The 16,272-nt window shown below is 40.1% G+C and overlaps 1 protein-coding gene across 11 annotated transcripts in view; it reads left to right on the top strand.

Annotated features, from left to right (window-relative positions):
• LOC138446669 (ATP-binding cassette sub-family C member 4-like) overlaps positions 1-16,272 on the top strand; it is a 217,477-nt gene that overhangs the window by 49,891 nt on the left and 151,314 nt on the right. For all 11 annotated transcript variants that reach the window (XR_011259504.1, XR_011259500.1, XR_011259501.1 and 8 more), the window contains exons 9-11: positions 3,577-3,678; positions 8,062-8,151; positions 9,794-9,985. Coding sequence is in view for 4 of the 11 variants with exons in the window: in XM_069601897.1 (XP_069457998.1) it covers positions 3,577-3,678; positions 8,062-8,151; positions 9,794-9,985 (384 nt within the window). In the remaining 7 variants the exon portion in view is untranslated. The remainder of the gene's footprint in view (positions 1-3,576; positions 3,679-8,061; positions 8,152-9,793; positions 9,986-16,272) is intronic.

Here is a 16,272-nt window from a genome sequence, read left to right as displayed (position 1 = left end):
GAAGTCAATCTTTTTGGCTGAAGTTCTGACTTTGGTATTTTCCCACACGATCTGTTCTGGGTCTGCACATCATCTGTAATTTATTTTCAGCTTTTTTTTTTTTTTTTTTAATCATCCTGAGCCCTAGAAAAAAATCCAGCCAGCACTTCTGACACCTTTACAAGCTGGTTATGTGTTGGAATCTCATTTAACCCCTGGAAGATTGTGACATATTCCCTCACTCAAACCTATTATTTGTGGAGAAGTGCTGGGAATTTCTGTCCTACTATGTACACACTGATGGTGTCTGGTATCACTGACTCGATGGACATGAGTTTGAGCAAGCTCCAGGAGTTGGTGATGGACAGGGAAGCCTGGCATGCTGTAGTCCATGGGGTCGCAAAGAGTTGGACATGACTGAGCAACTGAACTGAACACATGCGCACACTGAATATTGAGCTTTTGTCTTGGTAACATAATTAAGCTGAAATTGGCATTTGATTCTGTCTAGAGAAGATGTACAATATATGCATGTACAATATATGCAACAACTTTTTGCTTGTTGCTGTGTTAGCTCAGTCTATGTAAAGCTGTAGCAATGCAGGTTGGATGGATTTGAAGAGCCCTGTAATCTATTCCTTCCCTTACCCATGATTTGCTGACTCTGTACAAGGCTTGGTCTCTGTTGGAGTTGAAACTAGTGTCTGTAAGTGTGTGAGTGATGTAGTGTCTATATCTCCTGTGTGACATATAGGAGAATCCCTCATGGGATTCAGGGGTAGGAAGGACAGTGCCAGCTGATGATGTCCTGACAGGTTCCCAGGAGGACTAGCTTTTGAGATGGACTGGAAGGGTGGGTGGGTTAGTGCTCAGGGTGTCCAGGCAGAGGCTACCTGGGGAGTGTGGACCTAGGTGCTTATGGATCACTGGGGGATATTAAGTATGGTGAACATTCCCAGAGATATTGTAAAGAGGTTAGGAAGGAGTGTTGTTGTGGGAGGGTCTAGGGAAGGAACTAGGGAAAAACCCCAAAAACATTGTATCAGTATTTGAAATGATTAATAGTAAGTTAGACTCTGAAATTATGTTGCTTCAAGAGAAAAGGAAAATTGGGAGATGAATGAGCTGTGGCAGAATAGACAAGAGCTGCTACGTGACTGATGATGGGAGAGGTGATGTGGAGAGAGAATTCAGGCTGTGGTGATTGAGAGCCTGCAGAGGAGTCTTCAGAACACCATCCGTCCAACCTGCCTCCTGCTGGACACGGGCTCGGGCCAGGGAGGAGTAGCTGTGTCCTATGTTAGATTCTCAGTGAGCCTGGATGAGAGGAGGAGGAAACGAGAGGATCTTATCTCCTGGCTGCTGGTCTTTGAGAGAAATGCAAGGGTACTGCTTTTATTTCCCACAGAAGCAGGTTTTCATGATCAGTTTTTGCCAATTGTTCTTTTGAAGAGGAAGATTGCAATCACACTTGTAGCTCTGTGGTGTGATAGATGAGAATGTCAAGGACTTGAAGGATGTTTATGATTTTAGGGGAGTAGGTTCCTATTCAAATGTTTTCTTTCTCAAACATCCCCAGAAGCTTTTATCAGTTGCCCCTGTGTTAGTAGGGATTTGGTTTGCCTCTGGGTCCTAGAATTGCCCATATTAAAGCTGCTTACAAGGATAGTTTGCTTTTCTCTCATGCAAGAGTCCTTGTAAGGCTCTATATTCTCATCCTGGGGCTGCCTTTACAAAGTAACACAAACCACAAGACCTAAAATCACAGAAGTATATTGTTTCACAGACCTGGAGGCTGAAAGTCTGAAATCAAGGTGTCAGCAGGGCCGCAATCTCTCTAAATACTGTAAGGGGGACTCCTTTGTCAGCTCTGTTAACTTAAATGGTTTCAGACAAACCTTGTTTTTCCTAGGGTTGTAACTGCCATCACTCCAGCCTCTGTCTCCATCATCATCTGGCTGTTTTTTGCTGGTGTGTCTGTCTCTGCCTCTCTCCTTATAAGGGCACTAATCATGTCGGATTCAGGGCCCACCCTACTCCACTGTGATTTCACCTTAATGGATTACACCTATAACAACCCTATTTCCAAATAGAGTCACATTTTGAGCTAACTGGGGTTAGGACAGATCTTTTTTGTGGTGTTACTGCTCTCCCCATAACAAGTCCCATGGCTAGTGTGAACCTCCATCATGTTGGGACCCAGACTCTTTCTCTTATTATGTTACTCCAATGCATGTGACCTTGACCCCGCTGGCAGCCTCCAAGGCCCAGACCGTGGGGGTGGAGAAAGGTCCTGGTTGCTGTCACTCTCCACTGACCTCGATTTAGCCACATGGCTGTGCCTATCTGCTTGTGAGGCTGGAGAGAGAGGCCCTCCTTCCAAACTGCCACATGCAGCCAAAATCCAGGGTTTGTTACCACAGAAGAATGAGAGCAGATTTTGAGGATAGTCAGCAGTCTCTGCCATACATTCATAGTTCCTGGGGTGTGGGCAATGGAGGTGGTCTCAGTTGTTTACTCAATTTCTCTAACACTGTAGTTTCTTTCACTGAGTTATTAATACATCTATCACTTGTAGGGCAAGAGAGAGTTTTCTGGTATATGTTTATGGTAGCTTTGTAGTGGTTCACAGGACTTGGTATTATTCAGCTAAATCACATTGAATGACTGCTAAGTGCTGTGAAAATAGCAAGAAGTGGAAGATGTAGCCATTCCTGTTGAGCCGGAGAGAAGGCACTGACTAAAGAGAAGAGATAAGTGATAGTGAAAAGATGCTTGTGAAGTATTTTTAAGAGGTAGAATTTTAATAAGAACATTTTCTTTTTAGAATGATAACAAGTGATAGTTAGTGAAAAGCAGTGATATTGATTTAACACACATGAGAAAAGCAGAGTGGTCTTGAGTGCTCACGTGAGGGTCATGACACACAGTAGAGCCAGAGTTTTCATTCAGCATCTCTGCTGCAGGTCTTGTGTTTCCAGCCTGTCTTGTGTTTCCAGCCTGTCTTGTGCCACCTGATTGAAGAAGGCCTGGGAATGGCCTTCCTCTCTATGTTCCTAGCAGTGTCACATGGTGCTTGGTGCATAGTGGGATTCAGTAAATATGTATGGAATAATTTCCTATCAGCTCCCATGTTTATTGCTGGTAACACAAGGCTAAAGCAGTATAAATGTCCCGGTTCTAAATGTGTTAGATTTTGGAGCTATATTTTCTCCTTAGGGAAAAACTTGTACATTGAGAAATGTTGAGAAAGTTGCAGAAAGACTCATGGCAAGGCACCCTCTCTATTTATATCATATATACACATGCATATACACACATTACACACACACACACACACACACACACACATTCCCTTATATAAAGAACTCTGTATACTATATGTACTATATTATGAATGTACATACTATATGCTATAATGAGTATATATTATCCTATATATTAGTTTGTTCTGATGTGAGCCAACACTTCAAGTACAAATGGCAAAACAATTTGTAGGTTGTATAGATTTTTACTGCAAATTCCAGGGAAGCAATTATTTTTGTTTGTGTTTCATCCTGCAGACTAAACTGTCTATGTTTTTCCTTTTTTTCGTAGAACTTTTTGTTACTTGATGAGATATCACAGCTCAACACTCAACTGCCATCAGGTGATAAAACAATCGTGCACATGAAAGATTTTACTGCTTTTTGGGATAAGGTAAGAAGTCCTCCATTCCTAGATCATGATTGCTAATAGATAACTGTGACATAGATTTATTGGAGAATTTTGAGATTTTACCCATGGTGTAAAGTGTGACTTGCACATTTCCTGAAAGTATGTTATAAAAATTCTCAAAATCAGATAAAATTTGCAGCTAATAGAGATTACATGTAAAATCAGCCTAAGACATTTGAAATGTTCTCTATTTCTTTTTCAATAGAGCTTTCAACATATTAGCACATCTTGAACTTAAAGTACATATGTTTGTAATGTTTGAATTTACAGGACTGGAGAGACAAAGTGGCAGAGCAATGCCAGATTCTGAAGCCTGAACAGGGAGGGAGCTCAGTGTCTGGCCCTGGGAAACTGTGAGGTGTGGGGACAGGAAGCTGAATGTATGTGGCTCATTATGTTGTTGTCATAACTGAGTGAAAGTAGTAAGATAGAACTCTCAGTATCAGACAAGAAGAGAGTGGAGAAGCTTAAAAAATTTTCTCATGTTTAAAAATCTAGCTTCTTATTGATAGATTTGTATTCCTATAATAGCCAAGTCTCCTTTTTAGTGATGAAAAATTATTGTCATTGTTTTGGTATGTTAATGTTTTAGACATATTTTAGGATATTTTTTAGTATGTTTATATTCAAGACAACATAAACAGATGAAGAGATATTCCATGTTCCTGGGTAAGAAGAATCAATATTGTGAAAATGACTATACTACCAAAGATTCAATGTGATCCCTATCAAGTTACTAATGGCATTTTTCATGGAGCTAGAACAAAAGTTTCACAATCCTTATGGAAACACAAAAGATCCAAAATAGCCAAAGCAGTCCTGAGAAAGAAGAATGGAGCTGAAGGAATCAACTTTCCTGATTTCAGATTATACTGCAAAGCTACAGTCATCAGGACAGTATGGTACTGAAACAAGAACAGAAATATAGACCAATGAAACAAGATAGAAAGCCCACAAATAAACCCACGCACCTATGGGTACTTTATTTTTGACAAAGGAGGCAAGAATATATAATGGGGAAAAGACAGCCTCTTCAATAAATGGTGTTGGGAAAACTTGACAACTACATTGTAAAAGAATGAAATTAGAATACTTCTTAACACCATACACAAAGATAAACTCAAAATGGACTAAAGACCTAAATGTAAGACCAGAAACTATAAAACTCTTAGAGGAAAACATAGACAGAACACTCAATGAGATAAATCAAAGCATGATCCTCAATGACCACCTCCTAGAGTAACACAAATAAAAACAAAAGTAAACAAGTGGGACCTGATTAAACTTAAAAGCTTTTGTATTTCAAAGGAAACTATAAGCAAGATTTAAAGATAATCTTCAGAATGGGAGAAAATAATAGCAAATGAAACAACTAACAAGGGATTACTTTCAAAAATATATGAACAGCTCATACAACTCAGTGCCAGAAAAACAAACAACCCAATAAAAGAGTGGGAAAAAGACCTAAACAGACATTTCTCCAAAGAAGACATACAAACACATGAAAAGATGCTCAACATCACTCATTATTCAGTTCAGTCGCTCAGTCATGTCCGATTCTTTGCGACCCCATGAATCGCAGCACGCCAGGCCTCCCTGTCCATCACCAACTCTGAGTTCACTCAGACTCACGTCCATCGAGTTAGGAATGCCATCCAGCCTTCCCATCCTCTGACGTCCCCTTCTCCTCCTGCCCCCAATCCTTCCCAGCATCAGAGTCTTTTCAATGAGTCAACTCTTCACGTGAGGTGGCCAAAGTACTGGAGTTTCAGCTTCAGCATCATTCCCTCCAAGGAAATCCCAGGGCTGATCTCCTTCAGAATGGACTGGTTGGATCTCCTTGCGGTTCAAGGGACTCTCAAAGAGTCTTCTCCAACACCGCAGTTCAAAAGCATCAATTCTTTGGTGCTCAGCTTTCTTCACAGTCCAACTCTCACATCCATACATAACCACTGGAAAAACCATAGCCTTGACTAGACAGACCTTTGTTGGCAAGATAATGTCTCTGCTTTTGAATATGCTATCTAGGTTGGTCATAACTTTTCTTCCAAGGAGTAAGTGTCTTTTAGTTTCATGGCTGCAGTCACCATCTGCAGTGATTTTGGAGCCCCCCAAAATAAAGTCTGACACTATTTCCACTGTTTCCCCATCTATTTGCCATGAAGTGATGGGACCAGATGCCATGATCTTCGTTTTCTGAATGTTGAGCTTAGAAATGCAAATCAAAACGACAATGGGATATCACCTCACACTGATCAGAATGGCCATCATCAAAAAGTCTACCAACAATAAATACTGGAGAGGATATGTAGAAAAGGGAACACTCTTGCACTGTTGGTGGGAATGTAAATTGATACAGCCACTATGGAAGACGCTATGGAGATTCCTTAAAAAGTTAGGAATAAAGGCATCATGCTGCTGCTGCTGCTGCTGCTGCTAAGTCGCTCCAGTCACGTCCGACTCTGTGCGACCCCATAGATGGCAGCCCACCAGCCTCTGTTGTCCCTGGGATTCTCCAGGCAAGAAAACTGGAGTGGGTTTCCACTTCTTTTTCCAATGCATGAGAGTGAAAAGTCAAAGTGAAGTTGCTCCGTCGTGTCCAACTCTTAGCGATCCCATGGACTGCAGCCAACCAGGCTCCTCCGTCCATGGGAGTTTCCAGGCAAGAGTACTGGCCATATGACCCAACAATCCCACTCTGAGGCATATACCCTAAGGAAAGCAAAATTGAAAATGATACATGTATCTCATTGCTCGTTGCAGCACTGTTTACAATAGGCAGGACATGGAAGCAACCTAGATATCTATTGACAGATGAAGGGATAAAGAAGTTGTGGTACATATACACAATGGAATATTACTCAGCCATAAAAAGAACACATTTGAATCAGTTCTAATGAGGTAGATGAAACCGGAGCCTATTATACAGAGTGAAGTAAGTCAGAAAGAGAAATACCAATACAGTATATTAACACATATACATGGAATTTAGAAAGATGGTAACAATGACCTTATATGCAAGACAGCAAAAGAGACACAGATATAAAGAACAGACTTTGGGACTCTGTGGGAGAAGGTAAGGGTGGGATGATTTGAGAGAATAGTATTGAAACATATATGTTACCATATGTGAAATAGATGACCAGTCAAAGTTCTATGCATCAAACAGGGCATTCAAAGCAGGTGTACTGGGACAACCCAGAAGGATGGGATGGGGAGGGAGGTTGGAGGGGGGTTCAGGATGGGGGACACATGTACACCCATGGCAAAAATTTTCTAAAAAAAAAAAAAAGGAAAAAAAGAAAAAAAAGTTAATGTTTTATAATTCAGTTCTTCCCAGAGAAATTTTTTCATTTTGAAGATTATCCCAATAGTTTATCCAGACGTTGTACTTTTAGTTTTTGGGCATTTTACTGATCAACTGTAACCTCTCTTTAAAAACAAAAATTATCAGTTACTGACAATTTTCTTAACACTAAGAACATGTAAATACCTACACACACCCTTAAGTCTCTCAGGAATATGACCTGTAATTGGCATGACTTCTCCCTCACATTGGATTGTGTGCTGTTGCATGTACCTCCATGTTTTTTGCTTTCTTACAGCAGAAGTATTTTATGGCCCCTGTTTAGCCAGGACAGGTAATGCATGTAACATGTATTAAAATTGAGGTCTTATCACTCTGACCCACAAAGTCATAATTAATTTGTTAATTCCCTATTTTTTTGTTGTCATTGTTGGTATTAAATTAGAGCTCTTGTGAAGTTAGAGCTTTGATTGGTATTTATAAGAGTTAATTTGCCAAGAAATACTTCCTCATACAAAGTGATCTGTTTCCTTAGCATTACTGAGATTCATTCTTTATCAAATGAAAATGGAGAGATAGTGGAGGTTTCAATTTATCAGTAGAGGGCCAGGCTCATCATGTACTTAAGCTGCCATATCATGGAGATTAATGAAATAGTTAAAACCAAGGGTCATAATGAAAACATAAATGATTAAAAACTTCCTATACTGACTATTCTATTACGTATATTATTTTAATAAGTTGGTATACATCATAAAATTTGCATTTCAAATTTCAGCTTGTCATTTCAACTGCTAAATTCTGTGGCTATCTAATACTGTGTCCATATGGATAGCTGGTAAAAGGAGCCTTCTAAAGGCGACTGAAGTTGTTTCAGACCCTGGAAGAGAAAAGATTGGATGAAAAGTCCTGTAGAACAGATTATCTTAAAATAGGAAGGAAAAAAATGTGGGCAGTGTTTAGCATATCAATGACTATTTTGTTTTTTTCTCCACTTTATGAAGTAATGTGTGTCACTTTATTGAAATGGGCAGATATTTATAAACTTTAATTTTCAGGATTCAGAAATCCCAACCCTACAAGGCCTTTCATTTACTGTCAGACCTGGTGAACTGTTAGCTGTGGTTGGACCTGTGGGAGCAGGAAAGGTAAGTCATGATACCTTGGTCAGCTTGCTGCAACGCCACAGCCCCTGTTAAATTCTCAGAGTTGAGGGACTTCCCTGGTGGTCCAGTGGTTAAGAATCTGCCCTCCAATGCAGGGGACATGGGTTGGGGAACTAAGATCCCATATGCCTTGGAGCAACTAAACCTGTGTGCTGCAATGAAAGTATTGCAACTATGACCCGATGCAGCCAAAAATAAATAAATAAATATTTTAAAAATTCTTAAGAGTTGAGCCTGAAGCTGAGTATAACACAGTTTGAACTGGACAAATCTAGAATAGCTTTCCTCTAGGTGTGTTCCATGGGACATTCGTTTTGCAAGGAGGTTTCATGGCCACATGAATCTGGGTAAATGCACACTGTGTTTCCTTCTTGGTGTTTCATGCTGCACAGTTGGGAACAGCTTGTCGGCAGTTTGGACATCTCAGTGAAGGAAATTATTTATGTGACATCTATTCAGGACAGAATGAGACAGTGGGGACTTCTTTTTGTGATGGTGGTCCCTCCAGGAAGTCTGGAGGTTGTGAAGGCTCTTCCAGGAAGCTTTGAGCGTTTTCTCACATGACTTGACTTGATCCTCTCAGTGCACATGTAGTGAATGTGCAGCCATGTGCTGGAGCTAAAGGAAGAGGTGTGAGCAAGACCCTGACACTTCTGCCATCCAGAGACAACCAGGTTCTGGAGTGAGACAGATATGCAGGCAGATTATTTTAGCCCAGTGCCCTAGCACTGTGATGTGGGGACACAGACACACCGCATCTGTGTGGTGAACAAGATTTGAAGGACATGTGTACATGCACTTAGTCTCTTGTGTTTTGTACAACAAAATACAGAAATCTAAACGTAAGTGTGTACACCAGAGGTTGATGATTTCTTCTGTGATGGACTTTTGCTCTTTGGACACAACTCACTTCAGAGTTCTCTTAATAATCATCTTTGGATATAGTTTTCACATGTAGCTTTTTAAGAACAAGTATTTGTCAAGTGAAGGATACCCAGATGTAGGGATAGCTGCATAAGCATCAGATGCAAGAAATACACATCCTGCTGGGCTGCTCTGCTAGTTAAGAATGTTAAACATTCTTATTTAGTCTTTGTTGAGTATAGCGCTTCATTTGGGGGAAATTCTTGGGCACAGTAGATTGTTACAGCATTTTATTAGTATTTCTTGTCAACTGTGGGTTTATGTTGACCAACAGTGTTATTTTCAACTTTTTGGTTGCAACTGGAGAAGGCAATGGCACCTCACCCCAATACTTTTGCCTGGAAAATCCCCTGGACGGAGGAGCCTGGTGGGCTGCACTCCATGGGGTCGCTAAGAGTTGGACACGACTGAGCGACTTCACTTTCATGCATTGGAGAAGGAAATGGCAACCCACTCCCGTGTTCTTGCCTGGAGAATCCCAGGGACGGGGGAGCCTGGTGGGCTGCCGTCTATGGGGTCACACAGAGTCGGACACGACTGAAGCGACTTAGCAGCAGCAGCAGCCAGAACTATACTTTATCCTGTTCTAAACACAAGCGTTCTATCATGTATCAAGTGCCAGGGTGGGGTCAGCTGTGCTGCGGCATTGTTCAGTCCTGAGTGCTGTCTGTTCACATGTGTGTGTCGCCGTCTGTTTCAGTCGTCACTGTTACATGCTCTGCTGGGGGAGCTGCCCCCGAGCCAGGGACAGGTCAGCGTGCATGGAAGGATCGTGTATGTTTCTCAGCAGCCTTGGGTGTTCTCAGGAACTGTGAGGAGTAACATTTTATTTGGGAAGAAATATGAGGAAGAACGATATGAAAAAGTAATAAAGGCTTGTGCTTTGGAAGAGGTGAGTAATGACTCCTAAGTTGGATATACTTGAATTTTAAATAATGATAGTATTGGTTTAACTTACAAGATTTGTTGAGAGTTTTTATTTATTTATTTATTTAATTTGAAAAATCTTTGATTGTTGCTGATTATTTGAAGCTGATCTTCCAGGTAAATATGCAGGTATATAGTGTTATACACAGTGTGTGTGTGTGTGTATATATATATATATATATATATATATATATATATATATATATATGCAGGTATATTGCTGTTTTAATCCTGATGTGATAAGACTCACAGAATGCCTTTTTTTTTTTTCCCCCTTGAGGGATCAGTCCATTCTGTGAAGTTTCATTCACTTTCAACAATTACAGAAATTTCTAAAATAGTAAGCAAAGTGTAATGAACCCTCATGTACCACCCCCAGCTTCAGCCAGGATTAGCTGGTGGCTGGTCTTGCTGCATCTCTACCCGGGCCTTCTACCTGCCCCACCCTCAACCTAGATTATTCTGGAGCAGATCCTAGACATCATATTAGTTCGTCTGTCAACATTTCATTAATTTCCTCTAAGAGAAAAAATCTTTTCTCTTTGGGAAAAAAATCACCACATTATTTCACCTGAAAGATAACCCTGAATGTTATCAATCTTCTAATCTGAGTTTACAGGTTGTTAGACATCTCACTGAGAAATCTTGTTCACTGGTGTTGGAATCAGATTCCACACAAAGTCTGTCCATTGTGCTTAGTTGTTGCCTCCTCGATCCCTTTCAGTCTGTAGGTTTCCCTCTTTACTTCATTTTTGATTTATAATTTATTATTTAAAGAAAATAGAATACTTATGTTTCTTCTTAATACTGCATCATTTTGTTGGAGAAGAGATTGTTTTCAGAAAGTGCATCAATTTTCACAGAAAATGGCAAAGTGAAATGTTTAACTCTATATAAGGATTAGATGAAATTAGTGAATGAATGAGGAAAACTAAACTTATCTGATAAAATATAATTTGGCAGGAAGAAAGAAAAATGTAAATACTGGTAAATAGTTTGTTATTCTCTTGGGTTATAAACATCAGTGAAAAACAGTTTCAAAGGGCTCCCCCTGGTCTCTTCAGGGCAGTCTGGACATCTGACTATTCTTTTATACTGTGAGGAAAAGGCTGGGACAGACTTTCAAAGGTTTGGTGTTAAAGGCTCCAAACTCTCTTTGTGACGAAATAATAATTCTGCTTGAACGATGGCTTGAACATCATAGATGGTATCAGGTGAGCAGCGTTTTATGATAATATGGACAAAACAGAATTATTCATTTAATGGCTGCTATTTCTTTCTCCTGGGCTTGTGTTAATGAGAGATTGTGCTTTTGCAGAAATGATGTGAAGTTAGGAGGAATGAGCTAGATTTTTATTAAATGGTGCATAGACTGCATAAGAAAAGAAGAGGGGAAACAAATGTGAAACAGTGAGACAATAGCTTCTATTTATTCAGAGTCCATGTGCAAATCATTTTTGTATCTCTCACACGTGCACATGCACACACATAAACAGGAATATGATTTATTAATTCTTTATCAGTGTCCTTGATGTTCCTATCTTCATTTTATAGTAGGAGAAACTGAGACCGGAGGGGGTCAAACAGCTCATCTCTGCATTTGCGGCTCAAGTTCAGATCTGTTTCTGCATAACCCTAGATTCCATGGAAGGTAGGGTGTGGAGTTAACAGATTTCAGGCATTTCCTCTTTACCTTAATCACTTCCAGTTCCTGACACTCAGATCAAATTCCAGAGACCAGTGATCTCTCTCCCAAGTAAAAATGGATACTGAAGATGGGGTTCTTAAAGATACAAAGTTGATAACAAATACCAAAAAGCAAAGATTAAAAATCTAGAGTAGAAGTTAGATTCTCAAAAATACAATATTAAAGAAAAAAGAGTCACAAAAATTATTAAAAAAAAATATATATATATATGAAGTTTGCTTTAAAAATAGGGTCTTTTTTTTTTTTTTTTGGCAAGGTAGATGGTGATTGCAGCCATGAAATTAAAAGACGCTTACTCCTTGGAAGAAAAGTTATGACCAACATAGATAGTATATTCAAAAGCAGAGACATTAATTTGCTGAGTAAGGTCCATCTAGTCAAGGCTATGGTTTTTCCAGTAGTCATGTATGGATGTGAGAGTTGGACTGTGAAGAAGGCTGAGCGCCGAAGAATTGATGCTTTTGAACTGTGGTGTTGGAGAAGACTCTTGAGAGTCCCTTGGACTGCAAGGAGAAGCAACCAGTCCATTCTGAAGGAGATCAACCCTGGGATTTCTTTGGAGGGAATGATGCTAAAGCTGAAACTCCAGTACTTTGGCCACCTCATACGAAGACCTGATTCATTGGAAAAGACTTTGATTCTGGGAGGAATTGGGGGCAGGAGAAGAAAGGGACGACAGAGGATGAGATGGCTGGGTGGCATTACTGACTCGATGGACATGAGTCTGAGTGAACTCTGGGAGCTGATGATGAACAGGGAGGCCTGGCGTGCTGCGATTCATGGGGTTGCAAAGAGTCGGACACAACTGAGTGACTGAACTGAACTGAGTAGGTTATAAAAATGAAAATTAAAGGACTAATAGGGGGCTTAAAAAATAATAAAAATTTTGTTCAAATTTAAAAAATGATAATAGTAAAAATATATCTAGGTTTTTCTCTGGAGCTGTTGTGGACAGTGTGGGGTCAGTTCATTTTCAGATAGTTCCTTGGTCCAGCTTGTACTTCTCAAGGTCTATAGGCCCCTTCCTATATAGTGGGTGCTAACTACAGGGTTTATGGCAAAACCAATACAATATTGTAAATTGAAAAAATAAAAAAATAAATAATAAACTGATAATCCCCTAAAAAAAAAAGAGCTTTAGAACTTCACTGAAGAATGACCACATGCATATGTGCACATGGCTAATTATGAATCTGTTAATTACTATTTTTTCTAGTCTTATCATCTAATGTATGTGAGTTTATTAACATGAAAAACCTTCAATAAATAATAAAGCTGGAAAAAAATACTCTGAAGAAAAAAAAAAAAAACCGAACAAATTCCAGAGACCCAGCCAGGGTGTGCCTGTTTCTTTCGTGACCTTGCTTTTCTGGTGAAGACAGAGGCACACTCTGGTCAGGGTCTCTGTTTACATGCCCCTTTACACCTTCATCCATTGCTCACTCTTCAAGAAATTCTTACTTCTAAACTTCCTCAATTGAGAGGCAGCATAACACCATGGATAAGCATGGAAACTAGAGGCAGTATGATGTGAAAAAGCAGACGTCTCTGAACTGACATGAGCTGGGTCAGATTCTAGCTCTTCCATTCAATAGCCAAAAAGGAAAGATACCGATTTGAATGCAGAGTTCCAAAGAATAGCAAGGAGAGATAAGAAAGCCTTCCTCAGCGATCAGTGCAAAGAAAAAGAGGAAAACAATAGAATGGGAAAGACTAGAGATCTCTTCAAGAAAATTAGAGATACCAAGGGAACATTTCATGCAAAGATGGGCTCGATAAAGGACAGAAATGGTATGGACCTAACAGAAGCAGAAGATATTACGAGGTGGCAAGAATACACAGAAGAACTATACAAAAAAGATCTTCACCACCCAGATAATCACAATGGATTATTGCAAAGTCAAGTGGGCCTTAGGAAGTATTATTATGAACAAAGCTAGTGGAGGTGATGGAATTCCAGTTGAGCTGTTTCAAATCCTAAGAGATGATGCTGTGAAAGTGGTTCAGTCAATATGCCAACAAATTTGGAAAACTCAGCAGTGGCCACAGGACTAGAAATGGTCAGTTTTCATTCTAATCCTAAAGAAAGGCAATGCCAAAAAATGCTCAAACTACTGCACAATTGCACTCATCTCACATGCTAGCAAAGTAATGCTCAAAATTCTCCAAGTCAGGCTTCAACAGTATGTGAATTGTGAACTTTCAGATGCTCAAGCTGGTTTTAGAAAAGGCAGAGGAACCAGAGATCAAATTGCCAACATCTACTGGATCATCAAAAAAGCAAGAGAGTTCTAGAAAAGCATCTATTTCTGTTTTATTGACTATGCCAAAACCTTTGACTGTGTGGACCTCAACAATCTCTGGAAAATTCTTCAAGAGGTGGAAATACCAGACCACCTGACCTGCCTCTTGAGAAATCTCTATGCAAGTCAGGAAGCAACATATAGAACTGGACATGGAACAACAGACTAGTTCCAAATCAGGAAAGGAGTACATCAAGGCTGTATATTATGACCATGTTTATTTAACTTATATGCAGACCACATCATGAGAAATGCTGGGGTGGATGAAGCACAAGCTAGAATCAAGATTGCTGGGAGAGATATAAAAAACAGATACGCAGATGACACCACCCTTATGGCAGAAAGTGAAGAACTAAAGAGCCTGTTATGAAAGTGAAAGAGGAGAGTGAAATAGCTGGCTTAAGACTCAACATTCAGAAAACAAAGATCATGGCATCTGGTCCCCTCACTTCATGGCAAATAGATTGGGAAACAGTAGAAACAGTGACAGACTTTATTTTTGGGGGCTCCAAAATCACTACAGTTGGTTATTGCAGCCATGAAATTTAAAGACAGTTACTCCTTGGAAGGAAAGTTGTGACCAACCTAGACAGCATATTAAAAAGCAGAGACATTACTTGCCAACAAAGGTCCATCTAGTGAAAGCTATGGTTTTTCCAATAGTCATGTATGGCTGTGAGAGTTGGATTATAAAGAAAGGTGAGCCCTGAAGAAATGATGCTTTTGAACTGTGGTGTTGGAGAAGACTCTTGAGAGTCCCTTGGACTGCAAGGAGACCCAACAAGTCCATCCTAAAGGAAATCAGTCCGGAATGTTCATTGGATGGACTGATGCTGAAGCTGAAACTCCAATACTTTGGCCACCTGATATGAAGAACTGACTCATTAGAAAAGACTGTGATGTTGGGAAATATTGAAGACAGGAGGAAAAGAGGATGACAGAGGATGATGACAGTGTTTGATGGCATCACCGACTCAATGGACATAAGTTTGAGTAAACTCTGGGAGTGGGCAATGGACAGGGAGGCCTGGCTTGCTGCAGTCAATGCGGTTGCAAAGATTCGAACACGACTGAGCAGCTGAACTGAACTGACCCTCAAAACAGTGACGTGACCTCATTTAGTCCCAGTTTCCTCATCTGGGAAATGGGGTCAGTACTTACTAGGTAGCTTGTTGCAAAGATTAAAGATAATCAGTGTTAGGGTGCAACACAGTGCTTGGTGCACAGACTTTACCTACCAGGAGCTGAGAGAAGCTATGTGCATGTATACAAATTATTGATCATAATAGGACAGGTCCTTCAGAAGAAATGTATGCAAAGCCTTAGGAACCCAGCAGAAAGAGAGTGACTTCAGGATGGTTTCATGGAGAGTGTGTTTGGGCTGAGCCTGGAAGGATGGGCAGGATATTGACAGGCCGTCAGAGGAGGGGCAATTCCAAATGGAAGACAAGCGGTAAAGGAAGGTGTGGCCTTCCACTGTTTGACTCCGGAATCCAACCCTCTTCTGCCAGGGCGCTCATCAACTGTTTCAACGACTGCTCCATTGCGTTTCTACTGTTAAGTCTCCACCATTGCTGAAGGGCCCTTGGTATGTTTCTGGTAGATGGTATCAAACCAGCTTCTTCATTTCCCAGATTGCCTCTAGTTTGTGTATCTGCTGTTCAGTGAAAATTGTTTAAATTTAACTTAGAGGAAAATAACATGAACAAGAACACTTTCCTGTCAGTGGGAAGAATTGTAATATATGCTCAAGCCAGGCTTTTCCCTTTAACCTAATCAGAAAATCCTGGCTGGGAAATTAGCCTGACTTGGATTTTACCTCAAATCCTTTAAAATGTTCTTCCCATCTGGGTCTTGTCCATTAGTAATTTGCAAAGTCAACAACACACTCGAAGTCCTACCACCAGCGTTGAAGAGAGCCTGTTTCTTATGCTCGGACTGTGCTAAGTGAAAGAGTGAACTTCAGTGCTTTTTCTAGAGCATGTTGTGATTGCTGTGCTATAATGTGATGCTATTTGGGGAAGGAAACCAGAAAGATACATTAATAAAATTAAAAGATAAAACCTAACAACAGTTTGCAAGGACTGTCAACAGTGAAATGGAGGCCCAGAAAACAGTGTGTGTGTATGTATGGCTGGAGCCTATCTTAAAATGATATGAAAACCAGGAGGGAGAGATGGTATTAACCTCTGAGCTTGATGAAGAAATAAGATGAAATAATGAATTTTCATGACAGAGCAA

This window comes from Ovis canadensis, chromosome 10 (genome assembly GCF_042477335.2).
Source record: "Ovis canadensis isolate MfBH-ARS-UI-01 breed Bighorn chromosome 10, ARS-UI_OviCan_v2, whole genome shotgun sequence".
NCBI classification, from domain to species: domain Eukaryota; kingdom Metazoa; phylum Chordata; class Mammalia; order Artiodactyla; family Bovidae; genus Ovis; species Ovis canadensis.
Note: the sequence above shows the minus strand (reverse complement) of the source record. Positions and strands in the feature narration are given on the sequence as shown.